General features: G+C 42.0%; 1 protein-coding gene across 1 annotated transcript; it reads right to left on the reverse strand.

The window, feature by feature from the left end:
- Window positions 1-847: 847 nt before the first annotated feature.
- Window positions 848-22,852, reverse strand: WDR82 (WD repeat domain 82). Its single transcript, XM_070390704.1, has 9 exons — window positions 22,390-22,852; window positions 15,990-16,087; window positions 13,374-13,440; window positions 5,725-5,824; window positions 5,103-5,219; window positions 4,517-4,672; window positions 4,026-4,095; window positions 2,919-3,061; window positions 848-1,969 (listed from the first exon to the last, which is right to left on the reverse strand). The coding sequence occupies exons 1-9, from the start codon at window positions 22,548-22,550 to the stop codon at window positions 1,940-1,942; spliced, it is 942 nt and encodes a 313-aa protein (XP_070246805.1). The 5' UTR covers window positions 22,551-22,852; the 3' UTR covers window positions 848-1,939.
- Between the last annotated feature and the right edge of the window lie 2,497 nt (window positions 22,853-25,349).

Here is a 25,349-nt window from a genome sequence, read left to right on the forward strand (position 1 = left end):
AAGAAAGAAGACATAACAGGTAAACAGGAGTGACGTGTAATTGGTAAAGCCTCAAACTGAAAACGTCGTGGTTCCAGCATCCTGTCCCCAAATACTGTAAGCCAGACACAGAAGGCATGCAAAAGTGACTGTCACACATATAAAGGTGCAGACAGAGTATCACCAGGCAAAAAAGGGGGCTAATACTGCAGAGAGGGCCCCAAAGTGCGGCTTGATGAACACAAGGGAGTCGTCCCAAGACCCTCAATTAGCTGCCATGGGAATAGCAAACACTTGGAGCTTTGCTCCGTTAAGTCTCCTAAGGGAAAATGTAATAGGGAAGACTCACAAACACTTGTGGCAAACACTATTAGCAAGGATGCAGTCTTTCCCCCAGGCTGTTCTTCGGCTAAACTCCAAGAAACAACAGGTATTTTACATATATATGCATACATACACCCTATCCTATATAATAAAACCCTAATATGCAAATCAACTGAAAGATGAAACGACCAGTCGCTATGACACGCACTGACCACCAGGGGGCAGATGCTCAAAGCAGGGGCTGCCCCCTGGTGGTCAGTGCGCTCCCACAGGGGGAGCACCGCTCAGCAAGAAGCTGGCCTCACGGCTGGTGAGCATAGCAGCGGCAGCAGGAGTCTCTCCTGCCTCCGTAGCAGCACTAAGGACCCCTTGGGGGATATCCGCTTGCCGGCTTAGGCCCGCTCTCTGCGCAGGGAGCGGGCCTAAGCCGGCAGGCAGATACCCCCAAGGGGTCCTGGACTGCGAGAGGGTGCAGGCCGGGCTGAGGGACCCCCACCCCAGTGCACAAATGTCGTGCACTGGGCCTCTAGTATACATATATATGTATGCACATACACAGATATATTTAAATGAAGGTGTACACACTGTGCTAAAATACAAACAACAGAAATCCAAGATCATATATAAAAAGGCTAATATAACATATAACACAGGCCTGGAGCCAGCTCATGGTTAAGAGCTGGGAAAGGATGGTATCATCAGAAGACTATGTACACAACTTGTGGTGGGCAGGGAAGGCATCAGTGTAAACAACTCAAACTCACTCCACAATACTGGCCCCACAGGAAAGTGTGATGTATCTCATGTACAAAAATAGACTCCCTTGCTTTTGTACACAACCACACTGGGTAGGCACCCAGGAGGACCATTGGTTTGTCTTGATGAGAAGGGACCACACAAGGGTACTGCTATACCTCCCAGTCCTAGGAACTCACCTGCTACCCCTTCCTCCCTTTCAGGTTCTTGGGTCTTTTCCCACCTAAAACCCAGAGCCTGAGGCATGTCTAGGTCACCAACCCTCAAATGACTATAACTTGACTCTTCCTAGCAAACAAGGTCTTTCTGTATCTGTCCCTTTCTGACCCCACGATATATGAAGACTTATTTCTGTAAATGTTTGGCACCTAAGTAACATGGTTGTGGATTATACCACAATGACACAGGGAGACCCAGTAATAAGACATGCAGGGTGAGGGCAAGGGGCACTGAGCTGCTCTAGCATCTCAAAACCAGAACTGTGGCTTCCCATGCATTTATGGGGGTAGGAGAGGGGATGTGCAGAATTAATAACTTCACCAGCTCCTCAGCAGCAAATACATTCAAAATTGAAGGCGCCTTAAGGGCCCCACTATACCCTAATCATGAGTCTGGTCATCCTCTGGAGGAGCTTGGTGCAGTTGACAGCTAGAAAATCTGAGTCCCAATTGAATCTGCCCCACCAAGAGTCCTTTTGAAGAAGCTTGGCAAAGTACTTTTTTTTCTTTTGAGCAGATGTACAGCACATCCATGGGAAGGCCATGTGGAAGGATGCTCTCCAGCCCAGTCAAATGATCCAGTCCCAATATTAAATCAGTCCCTCTGAGTTTTTTCCTGCTGGCCACACTCACTGTACAGAAATAGCCAAACAGCATCAGGATCAGTCATCAATGGTGGGCAACCAGAAGGCCTGGAAAAAGAACATAAGTCAACTTTAAAAAGCCAAGTCGCTCTCTTAACTACTAAGGGTTCTTTTACCCCTTCCCACAGCATCAAGCTGTCCAACCCTTATGGCTGGTGGCCTTCCCTCCCAAACAACCGACTCTGGCAATCTATGGAGAAACACTCCACTTTACACGGTTCTGTTTCCCTCCAATACTGCTACCCTTTTTATCCTTACTACAGTGGCCCAGTGGTAAGGATAAAAAGGAGTGCTGACCAGGAGGTAGGCATCTGGGTAACCTGGCCTCAAACTAATGTACCAAGTGACCCTCAGAAAGGCCCTACCTTCCTGATCTGTAAAAAATGAGGATTGGACTGGATGGTTTTGATGCATTTTTTTTTAGGTTTTCTTGGGGGGTGGGGGGGGGTTAATGTGTTCTGGATAAGTGCCTCATCCTCCAAATATCCAGGTAGGTTTAGAAGATGCCAAGGGGAAACTGGTGGCTGAGACTCATGATGCTTTGTTCTGCCAGTGTTATCTAGGAAGAGACACAGCCTGGAGAAAATTTTCTAAGTGGTGAGTTATGATCAACTGTAAGAATTTGAGGAATTCAGCGATAAACTGAGAGAAATGGAAAACTTATAGGTTACAACCACAAAAGGCTTGTTCAAAGTATTTTAAGAAGCCAAAAAGCTGTCAAAGCATAGCCCAGGTAGTTTGAGCATAAAACCAGGAGTCCAGAGCTAAAACTGGCTTAAGATCTCTGGGGAACTCACAGGTGATCCCAGATCATAGAAAGAAGAGTAAAAATGAAAGGCCAGCCCAACCAGAGATCAGAGAGTAAGAGGTGAAACATGGAAACAACAGCTGAGAAACAAACTTGGGTGCTTGTAATGAACCTATTTAGAACACAGCTTGCTGTGCTCGTTGAAACACCCACAACCCAACTGAAGGACATCTCCCATTGTTCACCTACCATGTTGGAACATGCGCTGGCAAAGGTCATGAACTTGGGGTTGAACTGCAAACAGGTAATGGGGCCTGTATGTTTGCCATCCAACACAGCTACTTTTATACCGCTCTCTCCATTCCAGACATGGATCTTGCCATCCTCTGAACCTGAATAGAATGATCAAAGAACACACAACAGCTCAAAGCACAATAAAAAGGGAAGTGGGAAAGAGACATAGATTGGCATGTAGGAAGAAGTCATGTTTCAGGACCCAGCCCTCAGCAGAAATTGAGAGGGAGGAGAAGCGGTGAAGAAAGGACACTGTGGGAATTAATCTTGATCCTAGTTATTTGTTCCTAAGCAAATAACTTCCCCTATGACTTCAGTTTTCTCATTAAAAATGGGGGCTGGTATTTAAATCCAGCTGGTATGGCACAATGGTTGAGCATCAATCAACCCATGCACCAAGGTCACTGTCAGGGCACATGCCTGGGTTGTCAGCTCAATCCCCAATAGAGGCATGTAGGAGGCAGCCGATCAATGTTGATGTTTCTCCCTCTCCCTTCCTCTCTCCCTAAAATCAATAAAAACATTTTTTTAAAATGGAGGCTGAATATCATTACACCACCAACACCTAGCCATTAAGATGACTGAAATGGGGGGATGAGAAGAGATAAACCAAAGAACTCATATACTTGTATGTATAGCCCATGGAAACAGGCAATAGGACAGTGAAGACCTGGGGGGTAGGTAGGGCAGGGAGGAGGGAGGTCAAAGGGGGAAAAATGGGAGATATCTATAAAACTATCAATAAAAAATATACTTAAAAAATGATTGAAAGCAGGATTATATCAGAAAGTTAGTATTACTAATAAGATGGTGCTTGTAGAGTTTAACTCTAACGCTAGTCCAGGAAAGACAAACATTAATGCCAGTTCCCAGTAAAGAACTGCAAAGTCAGAATAGTTTAAAGACACTATACCTTTGGCATACAGTGATACACAGAAATCTGAGAACATCTTAACAAAAGGATAACAAATATTATCTTAATTAGTTAAAATTAACAAAAATAATAGAAACAAAACCTCAGTATTAAAAAAATAACCCCCAAAGGGTATAAAGAGCACTTACCGATCATAATAAACTGGGAATCCGGAGTAAATGAGGCCTCCAGTGTGACAGCTTTGCTGTTGGCATAACCCTAAAAAAAACAGAACAGTTCTCTTGCCAAAGTGCCATTAACAAAAAAATAACTGCCTAGAAACACTGACCCAGCAGACTCATCACCTTCCTTTCTGTGAAACCCTCTTCTCATGCACAACAGCACCAAGTTTCCAAACGTGGCCCCACCCTTTACCATTCACCCCCTACTCTAGCTCCAGATTCAAGAGGGCAAGAAAACGTTTATGGTCAGGAATTATATGACATCTAAACACTAAACTTGGGTTACTGGGTGAGAAGTGAATGTCTCAGAATCCAAGGGAAGTAAGTTCATATATAGGAACAAAATGTAAGCCTGTGCCTCAATCAGTGAGTCAAGGATAGCTGTTTGTCTCCACTAACCAGTGAACACAACTCTCAGCCCAGGAGATAGGAACATGGAAACAGCTATGTCAGCTCACCCCAAAAGTGTGCATCACCACTCCCTTGAATGCATCAATGAGACGAATGAAGCTGCCATTGGTGGAGATGAGGATGAGTTTGCCATCGTTGCTGAACTTAAGTCCTGTCCACTCACAAGTCCGATCGTACTGCATCTTAAATGTTGCAAATGGCCCCTGCAAAAGATAAAAGCAGCAGCCCCAATGCACATCAATAATTCCTTCTGCCAGAGCTCTTATTCTATCCCCTTTGGATTCCTTTTTGACTAGAGAAAGCAAAGGATGAACTGCTGCTATGACACTCTCCAATATCTACCATATACCTCTCTATCATAGAAAAGGTTCTTAAAGCCCTAGCTGGTTTTGCTCAGTGGGTAGAGCATCAGCCTGCAAACTAAAGGGTCTTGGGTCCAACTTGGGGTTGCAGGCTCGATCCCCAGTAGGGGACGAAGGCAGATCAATGATTTTCTCTCATCATTGATGTTTCTATTTCTCCCTCTCTTTTCCTCTCTGAAATCAATAAAAATATATGTTTTTAAAAAGGTTCTTAAAATGTCCATCTCACCCACCGAATCTTCCACAATGTCAAGAGAGCTTAAGGATTTACCTTATCAAAAGAGCGAAGGTCATAGAGTTTGACCATTTCAGAATTGACACCGGCAGCAAAAATTAACCCTTCTGGATCAAAAGAACAAACTGGCTTGCCCTGTAGATGCATGAGGCCCTAAGAAAACAGAAATAAGAAAAAAAGTTAATGAACCTAGGCCACGGTCAATCCCTGGCCACGGTACTATCACTATAAAATTTACTTTTCCCAAAGAAAACTAAGAGACACACAAATAGATACCTGCCTACCTACAGAAGTGAAAAAGTAAAACTGAAATGAAGCTTTTATTTAAAAAAAAACAGGTCTCCATACAACTGATTTCAGATCAACCTTAACTGTATTTTATAGCCACTAAATCCAAATAACAAATCTGAGGCTAAAAGGCTCCAGGAAAACATTTTTAAAGCAATAAGCCACAGAGCATAATGCAATATGCACTGGATTAGGGCATTTGCTTAATTACCAGCTTAATTACCAGGAAATCAGATTTTCTCCAAAGTTTTTTAAAAAGACTCTGGGATCCCAGAATAGAACCAATGCTTTCCCCTTTCCTTGAGAGGGAGAGTTGATGACAGTGCCAACCATACATAACACTCAAAGTGTAACTGTGAGGTACCATTACCTGGCAGTTAGGAGACCGGAGATCCCAGAGTCGAATGGTCTTATCAAGAGACCCAGAAATGAAAGTGTCATCCACAGGTGACATGGACAAGGCCACCACCCTGAAATGCATTGAGATAAATAAGAGTTGAAGCAAAATATTTACAAAAACTGGATGTGAACCTTAAACCACTCTACCGGCTTACATATATACTAGGTGTACCGGTTAATAATGATGGATTCCATAATCAAAGAAAACAGGGTAATTTCAAGAGAAATATCAAAAAGTGCTTTATTCAAAGTAATGTCCATCACTAGCTACACATTTCCCTTTTATCTTTCAGGTAATTTGTGAATACCATCCCAATAGAACTTTTCTTGTTTTGAGGCAAACCATTCAGAGACCCAATTTTCCACGTCTTCGTACATTTTGAAGCGCTGCTCAGAAAGTGCGTGTGCCATCAATCGGAACAAGTGGTAATCTGAAGGAGCAAGAACTGGTGAATACTGCGGGTGGGTTAATACTTCCCAGGCAAGATCTTTTAAAGTGTCTTTAACTGATTTTGAAGTGTGTGATGGTGCGTTACCATGAAGCAAAATTACTCTGCCAAGTCTTCTGGCACATTCTGGTCACGATCAAAGCGTGATTCAAATGGATTATTTGTTGTCGGTAGCGATCAGTATTAATGGCTTCACCTGTTTTAGAAGCTCATAATACACCACACCTTCTGGATCCCACCAAACTCAGAGCATTGTTTTCTTTCCGAAACAATTTTGGCCTTGCAGGTGATGTTGATGGTTGACCTGGATCAACCCATGATTTTGTGCATTTGGGAATTCTCAAAATAAATTCACTTTATTTCATCGCCAGTCACAATTCGATGCAAAAAAAGACTTTCTTTCGTGCCGTTGAAGCAACATCTTACTGATGACTTTTCGGTTTTCCATTTGTCTTTCATTCAGTTGATGTGGCACCCATTTTCCTTCCTTTAAAATCTTTCCTATTGCTTGTAAACAATTGGAAAATGTTTGCTGAGCAACATTTAATCTTTCTGCAAGTTGTTTTTGAGTTTGACATGCATCTTCATCCAATAATGCTTGTAATTGTTGGTCTTCAAACTTTTTCGGTTGACCTGGACGTTCTTTGTCTTTCACATCGAAATCATCACTTTTAAAGCGTTTAAACCAGCATTCACAAGTATCTTGAGATGGAGCATGTTCACCTTTATAAGCTTCCTGAAATATATGATCACTTTTTCTTCAAAATAAAGTGATGACTTAAAATTTCCCACAAATGCTTTTTTTAGCATGAAATTTGACATTTTTAAGCGTAAAAATATCTATGATGTTAACACCTTCAGCAAATTTGACACATGAAGTTTTGAAGCTTGAAGTCAATACAACAAAATGGCATACATATCAAATCATATATATATCAACAAATGTGTAACTCCATCTATTGAAAAAAATCTGCATTATTAACTGGTACACCTGGTAAACCTGTTCTCCCCAAACTGCCATTTTAAGGAACACACTACACAAGCAATCTGGATAATCAAAAGCCAACTAATATAATGAAAAAAGCAACTTAAAGCTATAGCATAAAAATGTATGATTCCAATGCAAATCAAAACACAATGAAATACCACTTCACAACCACCAGCATAACTATAATCTAAAAGAGAAATAACGGGAAAAAAGAGAGAGATAACAAATGATGGTGAGGGATGTGGAGAAGTTGGAATCTTCATACATTGCTGGTGGGAATGTAAAATGGCACAGTTCCTTTGGGAAAGGTTTATAGTTCCTCAAAAAACTAGAGTTGCTATGACCCAGAAATTACAAGAAAAATGAAAATGTCCACACAAAGAAAGTACATGTATGCTCACAGCAGCATTATTCATAATAGCCCCAAACTGGAAACCCAAATGTCCATCAACTAATGAATGGATAAGCAAAATGTGGTATGTATCCATACAACAGAATATTATTCAGCATTAAAAAATGAAGTACTGCCCTAACCAGGTTGGCTCAGTGGATAGAGCGTCCGCCTGCGGACTCAAGGGTCCCAGGTTTGATTCCAGTCAAGGGCATGTACCTTGGTTGCGGGCACATCCCCAGTAGGGAGTGTGTAGGAGGCAGCTGGTCGATGTTTCTCTCATCGATGTTTCTAACTCTCTATCCCTCTCCCTTTCACTCTGTAAGAAATCAATAAAATTTTTTTTTTTTTTAAATGAAGTACTGATTCATGTTACAAACAGTATGTATGAACCTTGGAAACATGGTAAGTGACAAACACAAAAGGCCACATACTGTCTGATTCTATTTATACAAAGTGTCTAGAAGAGGCAAAGCTATGGAGACAGAAAGTAGATTAGTAGATGCCAGGGAATGTGAATGGGTACAAGGTTTCTCTTTGGGGTGATGAAAATGTTCTGGAATTAAGGTAGTGGAATGGTTGCCAGCTTTGTAAGTGTACTGAAAACCGCTGAACTGTTTACTTTAAAAGGGTGAATTTATGATACTGAACTATATGAGGTACTTAATGAGTGGTCTGTGGTCTAGACTAAAAGTCTACACCCGAGTGGCACCAGCATGGCTGGGAGGGTGGGCTCACACTGATCACTGAGGTCACTCCCAGGACTGATCCAACAGGTCTGGGCGGAGGTCTGAGAATTCAAGTTTCTAACAAGCTCCTAGGACAGTGATGGCGAACCTTTTGAGCTCGGCGTGTCAGCATTTTGAAAAACCCTAACTTAACTCTGGTGCCGTGTCACATATAGATATTTTTTTATATTTGAAACCATAGTAAAACAAAGATTTATATTTTTGATATTTATTTTATATATTTAAATGCCATTTAACAAAGAAAAATAAACCAAAAAAATGAGTTCGCATGTCACCTCTGACACGCGTGTCATAGGTTCGCCATCACTGTCCTAGGACCTAGGTCCATGGTCGGCAAACTGCGGCTCGAGAGCCACATGTGGCTCTTTGGCCCCTTGAGTATGGCTCTTAAGTCGGTATTTTGTGGAAGAGCCACACTCAAGGGGCCAAAGAGCCATGTGTGGCTCGCAAGCCGCAGTTTGCCAACCACTGACCTAGGTCCTAGGAGCTAGTTAGAAACTTGAATTCTCAGACCTCAGCCCACTGACCTAGGTGATAGTGAGACTGCTAATTTGGGCATTACACTTACAGAGCCACAGGCCTGTGCTACCAGCAACTATATTTTTGATATAGGTCCCTTTTTATGATTATCCCATTAAGAATTACCCACTGTCCAGCTGGGTGAGTCAATAGTTGAGCATTGACCCATGAACCAGGAGGTCACAGTTTGATTCCCAGTCAGGGCAGATGCCTGGGTTGCAGGCCCAATCCCCAATAGAGAGCGTGCAGGAAATCAATTGATGATTTTCCTCTCATCATTGATGTTTCCATCTCTATCTCCCTCTCCCTTCCTCTCTGAAATCAATTTTTTTTTAAAAAAGAGAATCGCTCACTGAAAAACATTTCTTCCAAGGACTCATCCTGAGCTCTCCTGTCCTCTCTGCTGGTGTTCTTGCTCTGCCAATCTGTGCTCTGAAGAGACACCCTCCTCCATTTCCCCAGCATTTGGGCCTGGCCTGCAGAGAAGGACCACACGTGGCACCAATTTACCTGCCTCCCAGGGCATACCATGGCCCTGACCATGGGGTTCTTGAGATGTGAGCTCTGACCTGTACAGTGACTGTGACTCTACCATATCGCCTATGAAGAAAGCCCTTGTGAAAGTAGACATTCAGGTGACTCTTCTGGGTGTACGGATGAATAGTTCCATATTCTAGCTTGACTGCAAAACACTTCATAGATCTAGCAGCTGGTATCACAAATCAAGACTATAGGTATAGAGGAGCCCTGGCTGGGTAGCTCAGTTGGTTACAGCATTGTCCCAAAACACCAAGGTTGCAGGTTTGATCTCTGGTCAGAGCACATACATGAATCAACCAATAAATGCATAAATCAGTGGAACAACGATGTTTCTCTCTCTCTCTCTCTCTCTCTCTCTCTCTCTCTTCTTCTCTCTAAAAATCAATAAAAAAACTTTTTAAAAATTATAAAGGAAATATGCATATTGTACTGTTTCATTTTGACAAAGAAAAGCTTGAAGTAAAAAAGGTGACTGAACTGCACAGCTCATTTGTAAATAGATTTTTAAAATCTAGACATAGAGGAAATTCAAGTTTTGAATGATACTGAAAGGGGTTCAGGAGGTTTTTGGTTCCACTAGAAACAATTAAAATGTACACCATGAAAAGAAAATGAAAAAAATTTACTTTCCTTACCATTTACGTTTTTTAAAATTTTTCTTAAAAAAAAAAATCTTCCAATGTAACATTTACACTAGCTCCCCAACTCAGAAATTTAAATATACTATAAGCCAAAATTTCCTGAGAATGCTAAGGTGATAATTAAAACAGAGTAAGCAAAATGCATATAGACATGCAATTTTATGCCACAGCATTCAGGTCAATAGCTCAGAGGAAGTCCATCTTGGCAAAAAAACTTTATGCTAAGAGGTACAAGGAACACAAAGAGGAATAATACCTCAACTCTATGGAAGCTTAACTATCTAGTCCAGACAACTCCAAGAGAAGGCCAGGGAAGGCTTCCTGGAAGAAGCATTACCTGTGGTAAACATGATTTCAATGGGAAACACCTTTCCAGAAGGTGCAAGATAGGAAGGCATGAGGCATGTGTTCAATTCACCGCAATTGAGTGATAACGCTGGGGAAAAAGTCAGAGCCAGAGGAAGGAGAACCTGAGTCCAAGGGAAAGGAGTAGGCAAGTGTGGAGAGCCTTTAAGGCTTCCTGAGGGATGTTGTGGTCAGAACTATAATACAGGGTGCTAAAGCAGGATTGTGAGGGATGGGGAGATTAATTAGGATTTGACAATAATTCACCTGACAGGACATAAGCCAGAACAGAAGCAAAGGAGAGAGTAGGGAGGAGAGCAACACAGGGGATTAAAGCTAGATAGAATCAATAGGATTTAACATCTCACTGAATGTGAAGGGAGGGGAAAGGGAGTCAAGAGACAACAGAGGCTGTGAGTCCAGAGAATTGATAGAAACAAGAAACATGAGGTAGACAGAGAGGAGATGACTCAAGGAAAATAGAACAATGATGGATGGAGTGTTAGACCTGTCAGGTGGGGGGCATGGAAAAAACATCTGCACAGATGTGTATAAAACCTGTAGGTGGAAGTTGAGTCTGGAAATCATGACAGACATGGGCTAAAAATACTGATTTGGGAAGCCATCTGAGTAGACATGAATGAAATCAGGGGAGATATTTTTTTAAATACCAAGAAGGGGGAACGGCTAGAATAGAACCTTACATATTTTAGAGCCAAAAGGAGAAAGAGAAGCCAAGAATAGTGAGAGAATAGAACTGAGATGGGAAAAGTCAGCTGCAAACTGGGGAAAAAATGTTTTACTGAAAAGTTGAGCACCTCCAAAAAAGCCCGGGGCAATGAATTTTAACTGGAGGCAGCAGGGAACGGGAAGTAAAACAGCTTAGAAAAACCCCCATATATGACTCTGGGACTAGACGGTGAAGACAGGAGTATGCAAATTACTCATATTTGACAGTGAAAAGGAGTGGGTGATAGGCTCCAGAAATAGATTTAAGATAAGAGACCAAGTAAGTTTGTAGACAGCAAGGAAATGTCCAGTTAATGAGATGAAAGCAAACAGAGGTTGGTTTTGTCAAGGAAGAAAAACTACTCTTTTTTCAAGGAAAGAGTTCGAAGGAAAAGCAGAATTTAGGTGAAATAGAATTTGAAAAGAACTTATTTTGGATGGCCTTGCTTTTGTCAAAGAGAGGGACAAAGTCTTCTACTAATAAGAATCAGGTGGTCAAGAGATTGGACAACTGGGAAAATTGGAAAGAATTTTGAACAACTGCAATCAACTCAATTATAGACAACAGTACATTAGTGAACATTAATTTGATTACAAACAAAAACATCTACTTGTCACAAGCCATTCACTATCTGGCACTACCGTAATCAACAGGTGCCGCCTCTTACTTTCAGCAACATAGAAATGCCCTGCCCAATCAGAGTGCAGCCTGTCAGGGTACTCTACCACTCCAAGCCTTACTTGGTTTCTGGACATTTGCAAATAAAAGCAGGAGGAAATAACCCACTCCCTGTGATTAAAATATCATCCAAGGGAAAAATGTATTTAACACTCAACCAAAACTTGACAAACTAGAGAAAAAAATAATGAGGAAATTGGCAAAGGAGACAGAGAAGCAACCTACACTACCAAACAGGATAAGGAAACAAGCTTCTTGACTTTTAAAAGTAACAAAGGACAATTATTCTTTTGCATCCTCATTAAGATCCCCACATAGAATGTTTGTATAGAGCAAAAACCTGCTGAAATGGGACCACCTTACTGGGAGGCTTCATATATATACAGATATCCCTTTCATTGGGGTTCCTAAATGCTAACTGTATTTTTATTACATAGGTTTCCACTGAATATCTTTAATCTACCATTTTTCCTAATTACATTTTAACTGTGATTTTGAGACAGGCCAGTAAACCAGGACAAGTGGACTAGGGAAACTAAGATCAGACTGTTAAACAGCAGTTTGCAACCATCTAGAAAATCAAGATGCCAAGCAGTTACAGCCATCTAGTACAGCGGTCACCAACCTTTCAGACCTCACAGACCAGCAGTGGTCTATGGACCAACAGTTGGTGACCACTGCTCCAAAGGTTTCCTTAAACCAGTGGTCGCCAACCTTTCAGACCTCAAGGACCACCGGTTGGCGACCACTGATCTAATATATCCTATCTTCCCTAAACCAGGGACACTTGAGTAAATGTTTCACACTTCTCCTAACCAGAAGGTAAATAGCTTAAATCACTCTATGCAGGGTGACAGCAGAAATCCAATTAGTGCCATTTGCTAACCACCACCAAGGACAGATGAAGAGAATAAACCTCATTTTGGTACATCAGCATAAAGCTGACCAATATTCTATTGAGATTCTCTCCTGAGACTTCCCCTAAACACCCAGCCTTTAAAATCCCTCAAAACAAAGTTCCCAGCCTGCGTTTTCCTTCCTACTTCTTTCCCCTAGGCATGTATCTCCTGAACTCCAAGGGACCCCCACAAGGTTTGCAACCAGGACAGCAATGAGCAGTGGCAGATCATCCCCGGCAAAGCCCCAGAGCCTGTACCCAAGGCCCCCTTTTCTCTGACTTCTTAGTGAGCCAAAGCAGACCAGCCTAGGCTCATTTTCCCAGCCCTTCCTTGTTTCATTGTCCCAGCTTTAATAAACATCCTCTAAAATTCACCTGGACTTCATGTTGTGAAATTTTTCCTGCATGAAGAACCCACGCACTACAGGCTGGGCCTAGGCAGAACCACCAAGGACCAGGTCCCCTTTCCAGTAACAATTTAAATTTATGTATAAAGTCCTACCCCTGCCTCCACAACCTCAGTTAATCAAGAGTTGACTGGGTGGGGATTAACAAAAGAAGACCAAGAGGAAGGCCAAGCAGCAGTGAGGAACTAGCTTTAGTTCACTGATAAAATCTCTCCATTCATTCTTCTATTATCTGAGAGCTCAGGGATAAAAGAACTATCTACTTCTATAACACTAGGGTCTTACCTTTTGCTATGTCCAGGAAAGTATCTGATGTATTTGTTGTCATGCAAGGACAGGTAACGAATAGTATCTGTAAGAAGACAAATAAGGCATGATGATATCCTACTATTTTCAAAGAAAATTACTTTGCATTTTCATCTTGAAAAGACAAGATCAAAGAAGTCATTGCTGTCTATAACCCAAGCAAGGTACGAATAAATAGTAAATAATTCCTTTCCACAACTGAAAAGAGGGCACTACAGATCTGACATAATTCAAAAGCAGAATTCTTAAGTTGACAGACTATAGAGCAATAACTTCACCTGAATGCTAACTCTGTTTACAATTTACATAAAAACTAAACAAAATGGAAAGAGAAGTTCTATTACTTCTTTTCTAATTAACCAACTATCCACTAGTCCCTTGTGCATCAGAGAAATTAGTTTAAAATACTAATAAAGTAGCAAAAAGCAGTGAGAAAATTTGGGTTTCAAAGATCTCAAGACATTTTCAAAATAAAACTCATGAACTATACCAAGAAGTCAGAACAGTGAGATTTTGACAATAACAAAGAAAGGAATAATCGTAGAGATCTGTACTTGGGTAAAATAAGACATTCTTAAAAACCAAATGATTCTATCTAAAAAAAAAAAAAGATGGTGATGGGAAGGGAAATGAAGTGCCATAAAGAATAGAACTAGAAGGTACTATGCCCCTAAAAAGACTATGAATAAGGAACAATTGTTGAGAAAGGGGTAATAGGAAATGATGCCAAAATGCAGAAAGAAAAGCACAGAAAGAACATTCTGGAGGAAAACAGAACACAGGAGCAAAGACACTAACAGCACCAAGTCATCCCAGTGGTTCACAGGAGTACTTTCTAATAAGAGGGCATTTAACCTGGGAGAGGGTAAAGGGTCCTCTTTGTATATTACAAAACTGAACTCTACATGGTTTTCCTTGAATACATCTTTAAAGTTCTCTTATAACAACTACAAAGTCTTCCTGTTTGTTCTATTACTAGGAGCTACTCACCTTCCCTAAGCAGAAAAAGGCTTTCTCCCCATTACCTGGTTTCCCAGAGATGAGCAGGGCGTCGCCATCCTCTCCGCCCCACTCGGTAGCTGGCGCGCTGTTCCTGGCAAGGCAGTGGCCTGTACAGTTATCTCCTGTACCGGGTGGTATCATAGACCCTCAAACTGTACAAACTACTACCTCAGCCTGGAATCAGGCAAAAGGAAACGAAGCGTTGAAGGAACTCTTCAGGATGCACTCGACACAGGAAAGGCAATATCCTCACAGCAGAGGCCTGGCAGCAAAGCTGCAGTGCCACACATTTGCCTCATCTTGAACCAGATTTGGACAATCCTCATTTAATCACCCAAAAAAAGACCCCAACAGAAGAAATATACCAGTCATGCAGATAATCACATAGATATGTTTCCTTAGGATTCTAATGTTTTATATATTCTTGTCAAAAGCATCAAATGCATGCTTACTTAAAAAACCATTTCTGAAATACAGGTATGAAAAGTAGAAATAATATACTTACTAAAAGTCAAGTACAGGCAGAAACAGCTCATAAAAAAACATTAAAAAAAAAAAAAAGACACTTCAGCTCTGAGACAGGCAGAGCCAAAATAACAGTCTAAGCAATCTCTGTTGAATGACATTAGAAAAATCTTACCGCAAAAAAAGTGAAACGATCAAATTCATAAGAATTTTTTTAAAAAGGAGTCCTAATATGAAAGTAAGTGTTGCCCAGTCGATGTGGCTCAGTGGTTGAGCACTGACTTATGAACCAGAAGGTCACAGCTAGGTTCCCGTTCAGGAACATGCACAGGTTGTGGACTTTATCTCATGTGGGGCGTGCAGGAGGCAGCCAATCAAGGATTCTCTCTCATCATTGATGTTTCTATCTCTCTCTCCCTCTACCTTTCTCTCTGAAATCCATAAAATATATTGTAAAAAATAATAATAAAAGAATTAAGTGGTATTGCTCAATTATCAAGATCATCTGTCAACGGAGAACGACTTATCCAGGTGAAATGCAGGTAAAAGCAGAACCATTTATTAGAGAAAGAAACTCACAAGTTTAATTTCACAAGTTTAAAAAGGGAAAAGGATAAAATTCAGATAAAAAAATTGTCCCCAGAATCAAAGACAAAATAAGGTCAGCACACTGTCCTTTATTGACACAGACCATAAAAGATTGGGCATACACTAAAAACTCTTCTAAGATCCCATAAACTATCATAGCTCAAGCATTTGTGAAAACTTTTCTCAAATCTCTATATTTTGAAGAGGAGGTACTATTGTTTACCACTTGCTGTGTGTCAAGTATTCTTTCCTTTCATTTGTTTTTAAAAGTATTCTTCTAAGTTTCCAGAAGTACAAACCATAAACACCAGTTGTTGCTTCCTATTTCCACTTTCTACTCTAAACTGAGATCTTTCATACTCAATTTCAAAAGCACTTGCAGCTTGCCTCCAGCATCTTTTCAGTCATAACAATGTTAGCACTGCTAACATCATAGGAAAATATTTAAAGTAACTACAACCTAAACAGAAATAGTCACAAAGATTCCGTGAACTATTTAACAAAGGAAACCATGACCTACTAAAAAGAAGGCTTGCTTACCGTCTATTTTATTAGAGCTGTAAACGACTGTGTTTGCTGCATGAGTATATCTGATGAGGTCCACGCCATATTTCTTACTGTACAGGGTTCTCTTTGGTCTGATAAGAAAATGGACAGAGAAAGAAAACAATCAAAATCCTCCATCATCAAAATCTGGGATCTTCATAAAAAAAAAAAAAAAAAGCACTTGAATGATGTGGCAAGGATGAGGATTCTTGGTAATCGCTAACACTGGAAAGAAACAGAATTTCTTATAAGAGAGAATAAATAAATGAAATCAAGTGCAACAGCCTTTCACCTCTGGACACCAAATGCAAAGATTCGAAAGTGGAAGTAAATCTGAGGGCTCAATTCTGTCTTTATTACAATATTCAAAAGTTAGCTTTGAGAAAAAGTACATCTATTTGAGAACAAAGGCACACAAAAAAACACAAGTCACCCTGATAACAAAGAGGGATATGGAAATACATCAAACAAGTGAGGCCAGAACTTACTTTTTACCCTTCCTAATAACCTGCTGTTGTAGAACCTATCCATTCTCCCTATCCTACATGTCCAAAGCACTTACTGAGCCTTTTGGAAGGCAAACCTAACTCTCCCTAGCAAAAGTAGTCATCGGTTGCTTTCTTTTTACTTTAATGCAAAATCACATATTTCCCAAGCCAGAGGATACCAATCCATTCACTGAAGTTCTGTAAATGTCTTCCTCTACGGAAGCTTGAGGATCAAGCTGAAACCGAACTCAAGAAAATCATTAACCAAAAACTTCATAATGTTCTAGGAGAATTTCATAAATCCTGTACCAATATTTACCACGAGTTCCAACTTATGAAAAAGTTCACCCTGTCATCAATGCAAATTCATCTTGGCACACAGATGCTAAACAATCAGATGACCCAGGCAGCTATAAGAAATCAATCATTTGCACTTCCAATATTTGTTTTTTGTTTGTCCTCACCTGAGGATATTTTTTCCCATGAGAGAGTAGGAGGGAGGAAAGGAAGGAGGGAGGGAGATCGATGTGAGAAAGACCCATCTCACATCAATTGGTTGCCTCCTGCACGTGCCCTGAATGAAGTGGGGATTGAACCTGCAACCAGGTATGTGCTCCTGACCAGAAATCAAACCCACAACCCTTGGGTTCATGGGCTGACATTAACCACTGAAAACAACAGCCAGGTGTCAATATTTTTTAATGTCAGTAAGATTAAGAATTTCCCTACATAAAACGAATTTCCAAACAAGACTTCTCAGCTCAGAGGCTACCTAGTCAAGTCCACTGTCCAGAGTTGTTCATTGGGATTACTTACTGTATGGTGGTAACCAATGAGAGAGTAAACAAGTGAGTATGAGCGTGCACATGTGCTTGCTCTCAAAAGGTAGTTAACTTTGCCTCTACCAGTGAAAGGAGAAGCTTACTTATCCCAGTATTTCAGTCTATCTACAACAGTAGAGCCTAAAGAGCCAATGTTAAAGTCTGTGGAGTAAGGAAAATTTTCAGTTCCACTTATATATACTAGGTATACCGGTTAATAATGGCGGATTTTGTAATCAAAGAAAACACGGTAATTTCAAGAGAAACATCAAAAGTGCTTTATTCAAAGTAATGTCCATCACTAGCTACACATTTCCCTTTTATCTTTCAGGTAATTTGTGAATACCATCCCAATAGAACTTTTCTTGTTTTGAGGCAAACCATTCAGAGACCCAATTTTCCACGTCTTCGTACATTTTGAAGCGCTGCTCAGAAAGTGCGTGTGCCATCAATCGGAACAAGTGGTAATCTGAAGGAGCAAGAACTGGTGAATACTGCGGGTGGGTTAATACTTCCCAGGCAAGATTTTTTTAAAGTCTTTAACTGGTTTTGAAGTGTGTGATGGTGCGTTACCATGAAGCAAAATTACTCTGCCAAGTCTTCTGGCACATTCTGGTCACGATCAAAGCGTGATTCAAATGGATTATTTGTTGTCGGTAGCGATCAGTATTAATGGCTTCACCTGTTTTAGAAGCTCATAATACACCACACCTTCTGGATCCCTCCAAACTCAGAGCATTGTCTTCTTTCCGAAACAATTTTGGCCTTGCAGGTGATGTTGATGGTTGACCTGGATCAACCCATGATTTTATCCATTTGGAATTCTCAAAATAAATCCACTTCTCATCGCCAGTCACAATTTGATGCAAAAAAGTCTTTCTTTGGTATCGTTGAAGCAACATTTTACTGATGACTTTTCGGTTTTCCATTTGTCTTTCATTCAGTTGATGTGGCACCCATTTTCCTTTCTTTAAAATTTTCCCCATTGCTTGTAAACAATTGGAAATTGTTTGCTGAGCAACATTTAATCTTTCTGCAAGTTGTTTTTGCATTTGACATGCATCTTCATCCAATAATGCTTGTAATTGTTGGTCTTCAAACTTTTTCAGTTGACCTGGACGTTCTTTGTCTTTCACATCAAAACCATCACTTTTAAAGCGTTTAAACCAGCATTCACAAGTATCTTGAGATGGAGCATGTTCACCATAAGCTTCCCAAAGTATACAATAACTTTTTCTTCAAAATAATGAATTAAAACGTCCCACAAATGCTCTTTTTTGGGGCATGAAATTTGACATTTTTACTAGTAGGCGTAAAAATATCTATGATGTTAACACCTTTAGCAAATTTGACACATGAAGTTTTGAAGCTTGTTGTCAATACAAAATAGAATACATATCAAATCGCATATATATCAACATATGTGTAACTCCGTCTACTTAAAAAAATCCGCATTAACTGGTACACCTAGTAGCCTATTTGCCTCAAATTTATCAATAACACTAACCTGAGATTTGTTCTTAATTACAGAAATATTTTACCACATATGATATTCTAGTTTGAAAGCAAGATTCTAGCCCTCGCTGGTTTGGCTCAGTGGACAGAGCATTGGCCTTTGGACTGAAGGGTCCCGGGTTCGATTCCAGTCAAGGGCACATACCTGGGTTGCAGGCTCAATCCCTATCAGGGAGCATGCAAGAGGCAGCCAATCAATGATTCTCTCTCATCACTGATGTTTCTATCTCTCTCTCCCTCTCCCTTCCTCTCTGAAATAAATAAAAATATATTTAATAAAAAAAATTCTAATGTATTTCATTCTTTCAGAGAATTTTTACAAAGCCCAGGAACAACATTTTTTCATAAATATTTTTGTAAGCTTCTCTCCACCAACAATGATTCTGGTGATCAAGAATGAGTAAATAACCCTGACCGGTTTGGCTCAGTGGATAGAGCGTCAGTCAGCCTGCGGACTCAAAGGTCCCAGGTTCGATTCCAGTCAAGGGCATGTACCTTGGTTTCAGGCACATCCATAGTGGGGAGTGTGCAGGAGGCAGCTGATCGATGTTTCTCTCTCATCAATGTTTCTAACTCTCTATCCTTCTCCCTTCCTCTCTGTAAAAAAAACAACAACCAATAAAATATATTTTTTTAAAAAAAGAATGAGCAAATAATATTAAAGCCTTCTCTGAATAATTCACATCACCTATCACAGTCATATTCTCTCAAGTTTAAAAAAAAAATCACTCAATGGATGAACTCCATTATAAAATTTTTTTAAAAATCAGTAAACTAGAAAACATAGAGCATAAAGAATATTGTTTTAGCCCAGCAGGTATGGCTCAGTGGCTGAGCACAACCTACGAACCAGGGGGTCCCGGTTTGATTCCCAGTCAGGGCACATGCCCAGGTTTCGGGCTCAACCCCCAGTAGGAGACATGCAGGAGGCAGCTGATAGATGATTCTCTCTCATCAGTGATGTTCCTTTCTTTCTCTTTCTCTCTCTCCCCCTTCCTCTCTGAAATCAATAAAAATATGTATATTTTAAAAAGATACTGTGCCTTACAAGAAAATGTTATATTTCTTCCAATGTTGGTTTGGCCACACTAGTGGCAAATCTTTTCTTCACATTACCACTTAGGACCATGTACTCTGTCTGATAGGTTAAAGAGGTCATTTAATATCCAGAGAAGTGAAATGACCAATGTCACATACCTGGTCACAAGACCAAATTAGAACCCAGGTCTCCCAACTACCAGACCACTCTCCTGCCACAATGAAACAAGGTCACTATTACTTGGTAAGAGAAAAATTTTAAAAGCATGCCCTACGCTATTGTATCAACAATAAATTTCCTAATTTGGATAACTGTACCTGGTTATATAAGAGAATGTCCTAGTGCCTAAGAAACCCATGTTTAGGAATAAAGGGGCTTGATACCTCTAGAAAAAAAAATGCATTTGTGTAAATATGTACATAGAGAATAAAGCAAATGGGGCAAAATGGGGCCAATTATTGGATCATATGGGAGTTCTTTGGAACATTGCTATGACTTTTCTATAAGACTGCAATTATGTGTACTGCCGCGGTCGCAAAAAAAAAAAAAAAAAAAAAGACCGCAATTATGTAAAAATGCTACATGAGTGAATAAACTACAGTATGTCATAAAAGTAACATTTTGCTTTTAACAAGACCGGACTTCAAGTCACTGTCATCCCTCCCAACATGTGAAAATTATAAGACCAACTGTGAAGAAATACTACCGCAACCTTTATTTCCTTTGAATGAGGATATACACTTTCATCCTCAGGTTCCAGGGAGAGGTTCTAATCTGTGCACAAGCATTTCAAGGAAGCCAGGTTCAAACTACTTCTAGCTCCAGAACCCCACAACTGACCCTCATCCCAGCTTTATACATTACTCTCTCTTCCAAGCGGATTAAGTGGCCAGATATGGACAGAAATCCATATGCTAAATGAATTAAGTTGACTCAAAAAACTCAGCATCGCCGAAACCTGTTTGGCTCAGTGGATAGAGCATCGGCCTGCGGACTGAAAGGTCCCTGGTTCGATTCCGGTCAAGGGCATGTACCTGGGTTGCGGGCACATCCCCAGTAGGAGATGTGCAGGAGGCAGCTGGTCGATGTTTCTCTCTCATCGATGTTTCTATCTCTCTCCCTTCCTCTCTGTAAAAAAAATCAATAAAATATATTAAAAAAAAAAAAACTCCGCATCACTCCAGCTAAGAAATTCTCTTCCCCCAGGACCACCACTATAGGCCACCCTCCCACTTACAGCAGGCAAATCCAGAGCCAATTAGATAATACCTTTTCATAGCCCCAGGGGGAAAAAGTGGGTAGAACCCTATGGCTCGGACCAAACAGAATTACTTTAGATAACTAAACTCACAAAGAGACAAGTTCCACAAGAAAGTTTATAGGAGACATCAGTGTGTATTTTTAAAGGGGGAAAAAAAAAAAAGAAGAAGAACAGCTGGAGAAGACAGAGGAAAACCCAAAGATTCAAAAAGTAAGATCTGGAACTAGACAACACAATGAAGTCTGACAAAAGCAAACATCTGCAAGCCTGCTTGAGGAATGTGGCTGAAGGGAAATAAAATTTAGCCTAAATCCAGTTCTGCTCCAAAGGAGCTCACAAGTTAGCAAGGACTTAAAGAAAGCAAATCTACAGAGGTGAGGTGAAGCTGACAAGTTCCCCAGGAAAAAAAAGGAGAAAAAAAAAAATGCTGGGCTTACAAGCAGGTGTGGTGGGTCTCCAGAGGGGCAACGTATACATTTCATGGTCAGACTAGACTCGGAATTTTGATAATTCCAAGTGGACCATAAAGTGTAATTTTAAAAAAAAAAGCGTAAAAGAAAACACGAAATTGTTATACGATGCTTTCTTTGTTCTAATGGGAGGTCCACATTCAGGTCGGGATGAGACGGCCAAGTTCGTTTGTGCCCGGCAAAAAGGAAAAGTTTCAGATGTTGGGGAAAAAGTTCACCTATAAGCGTGGGCACCGGGTCCCAAGGAGTGTGAGCATGTCTCGGAACAGAAAGGAAAGGAAGCACAAAAAATAAATCCTGACGCTAAAAACTGCAACCCACGCGGCCTTCGCGGGAAGCCGAGGGCCAGGGGGTGGGCGGGGTGCCAGCGCCGGATCGAGGTCACCTCCGCGAGGGCACGGAGAGCGGCCGCGGCGGCCGGCGGGGGAGCAGCCTCCGCGGCCCGGCGCTGGGGATAGAGCCGACCGGCGCCTCAGATAGAGGTGCTACCCGCCGGGCAGGTGTGGGCGGAGCCGGCGCTGAAAGGTCAAGGTCAAGGTGGGGTGGGGCAAGAGATGCGGAGCGCTCTCTGAGGAGACCGAAGACTTACAAAATACTACTACTACTAGCATTACTACCGTTACTTCTTAAAAAAAAAAAAGGTCTCCTGGACGGCTTCGGAGTGGAAACGGCCCTGGCGGGAGCGAGTGCAAAACAGGCCGGAGGCCGGAGTCGGAGCGGGGAACGGGCCGCGGGGCGACCCACGGGAGGGAGGGAGGGAGGGAGGGCGGAGCCGGGCCCAGGCCAACCGCCGCACTCACTTGCCCTCCTGGCAATCATAGAGCACGATGGAGTCGTCGTCGCTGCTGGAGATGACCGTCTCGCCGTTAGGGCTGAAGTCGAAGCAGTTGATCTTGTCCGAGTTCTCACGAAACACCTTGGCGACGCGGAAGCTCCGCAGCACGCCGTCGGTCAGCTTCATGGCGGCGGCGGCAGGAGGCGGCAGCGGCGGAGCAGGGCCGGGGCGGGGCCCCGCAGCGAGCGGGCAGGCGAGCGAGCGAGCGAGCGGGCGGGCAGCCGAGGGGCCGACCCAGGCGGGGCAAGCGCCGCGCCGGCGGCGAGCGGGAGAGCGGCCGACAGTCGGGGCGCCTCCTCCTCTTCCTCCTCCTGCTCGTGCAACGCTCTTCTTTCAGTGCGGCCTCGCCAACCGTTCCTCCTCACAGTAGGCTCAGGGGCAACCAGCGCGGATCAGCTTATTGTGTCCGCCATCTTGCGGCGACTGGCAGAAACCGAGGGCGAGGGACCTCACCGCGGGGCAAGCCGGGAAAGGGGGCGGGGCTAGAACGGCGGCACGAGGCCGGGGGGCGGGGCGGTGACGTCAGGGACGGCCTACGCTGAGTGGAGTGGCAGCGCGGCCCGAGGCGGCGGTTTCCCCAGCCGCTGCAGGGCGGGAGACGTGGGGCCGCCCACCCCCTTCCCCCGTGGGCCGGAAGACCTTGGTGCCCCGAGCGGCGGGTCTTTGTGCAGCCTTAGCCCCACCCCGACTCGGGCGCCCCCTGTAGGCGCCCGAACGCCGGCCACGCGGAGGTCCTCTATGTCCGTGAACACAGCGCGGGCGGGCTTTCACTTCTAGTCCTGGACAGGGCGGGCAGTTTCAATGTCTGTATTTGTCTTTATTGCGTTATAATGCATGGTAGACTGCACAAATTTTAGGGATGAATATTTTTTGATTTGGATATACACTCTTGTGATCACCAGCCAGAACTTTCAACCTTCTTTTAAAACAATGTATTTATAGCATAAAGCGCAGAGTGAACTAATTTTAAGTGTACTGCTCCACACTCATCTAAGTTTTAAAACGTATTTACTTCAGATAACATGATACTGTATATAGAGAACCTTAAAGATTCCACCAAAAACTACTAGAACTGATCAATGAATTCAGTGAAGTAGCAGGATACAAAATAAATATGCAGAAATCAGCTGCATTATTTTTTCAAGGATATTTTTCCACTGACTTTTTTAGAGAGAGTGGAAGGGAGAGGTAGAGACAGAGAGAGAGAAATATTGATGTTGGTTGCCTCCTGCACAATCCCCAACCGAAGCTGGGGATGGAGCCTGCAACCGAGGTGCATGCCCTTGACTGGAATGGAACCTGGGACCCTTCAGTCAGCTGCCAGATGCTCCATCCGCCAAACCAACCAGCTAGGGCTCAGTTGCATTTTTATACACCAAAAGTGAACTATCAGAAAGGGAGACTAAGAAAACAATCCCACTTAAAATTGCATAAAAAAAATATAGCCCTAGCCTGTTTGGCTCAGTGGATAGAGCGTAGGCCTGCAGACTAAAGGGTCCTGGGTTCAATTCCAGTCAAAGGTATGGACCTCTGTTGCAGGCTCCTCCCACTGGGGTCCTAGTTGGGACGTATGCAGGAGGCAATCAATTGATGTGTTTCTCTCACATCAATATTTCTGTCTTCCCTCGCTTCCACTCTCTCTAAAAATCAATGAAGAAATTTCCTCAGGTGAGAATTTTTTTAAAAAATAAAATTAAAAATAAATAAATAAAATAGCTTGGCTATGCTCAGTGGTTAGAGCATCGGCCCACCAACTGAAGGGTATCAGGTTCGATTCCTGGTCAAGGACACATACCTCATTGGAGGCTCCATCCCCTGGGGAGTGTGCGGGAGGCAACCAATCAATGTGTCTCTCTCACATTGATGTTTCTCTCTCTCTCTCTCTCTCTCTCTCTCTCTCCCCTCTCACCCCCCTTCCTTCCATTCTCTATAAAAAAGAAATCAGTATGCATGTGCTCCCAGACCATGTTCATGCACACCCTTCTGCAGAAGTAAAGATATTTGCCTTGCTGAAAAATAAATTAATTAAATAAATAAATTAAATAAATCAATAAGGAAAATATCCTCGGGTGAGGATTAAAAAAATAAAAATAAAATAAAATACCTAGGAATAAATTTAACCAAGAATGCAAAAGACCTGTACTTGAAAAATTATTAAGACACTGAAGAAATAATTTTTTCTTTTTTAATCTTCACCCGCGGATATTTTTTCATTGATTTTAGGGAGAATGGAAGAGAGAGAGAAAGACAGAGAGACATTGATGGGAGAGAAACACATCTACTGGTTGCCTGAGGAGCTTGCAAGCACGGTACGTGCCCTTGACCAGGATCAAACCGGGGAACCTTTGGTCCACAGGATGACGCTCTGTCCACTGAGCCAAACCAGCTAAGGCTAAAAAAATAAATTGAAGAAGATACAAATAAGTGGAAGCATATACTGTGTTCATGGATAGAAAGACTTTACATCATTAAAATGTACCCAAAGAAATCTATAGATTCAACGCAATTCTTATAAAGATATTAATGGTGTATTTCACAGAACTAAAACATATTCCAAAAAATTTATATAGAACCACAAAGACCCCAAATGGCCTCAGCAATCTTGAGAAAGAAGAACAAAGTTGGAGGAATCATGCCAATTGATATCAAACTATACTACAAGGCCATAATAATCAAAATAGCATGGTACTGGCATAAAAACAGACATATATTAGCCCAGAAATAAACCCACACCTTTATTGTCAATTAATCTATGACAAAGGAGGCAAGACCATACAATGGGGTAAGGACAGTATCCTGTATAATAAAACACTAATATGCAAATTGACCGAACAGCGGAACAACCGATCACTATGATGCACACTGACCACCAGGGGCCAGATGCTCAATGCAGCAGCTGCTCCCTGGTGGTCAGTGCACTCCCAC

Source organism: Myotis yumanensis, unplaced genomic scaffold, assembly GCF_028538775.1.
Source record: "Myotis yumanensis isolate MYYU_CA2020_CCGP unplaced genomic scaffold, mMyoYum1.0.hap1 SCAF_14, whole genome shotgun sequence".
Taxonomy (NCBI): Eukaryota; Metazoa; Chordata; class Mammalia; order Chiroptera; family Vespertilionidae; genus Myotis; species Myotis yumanensis.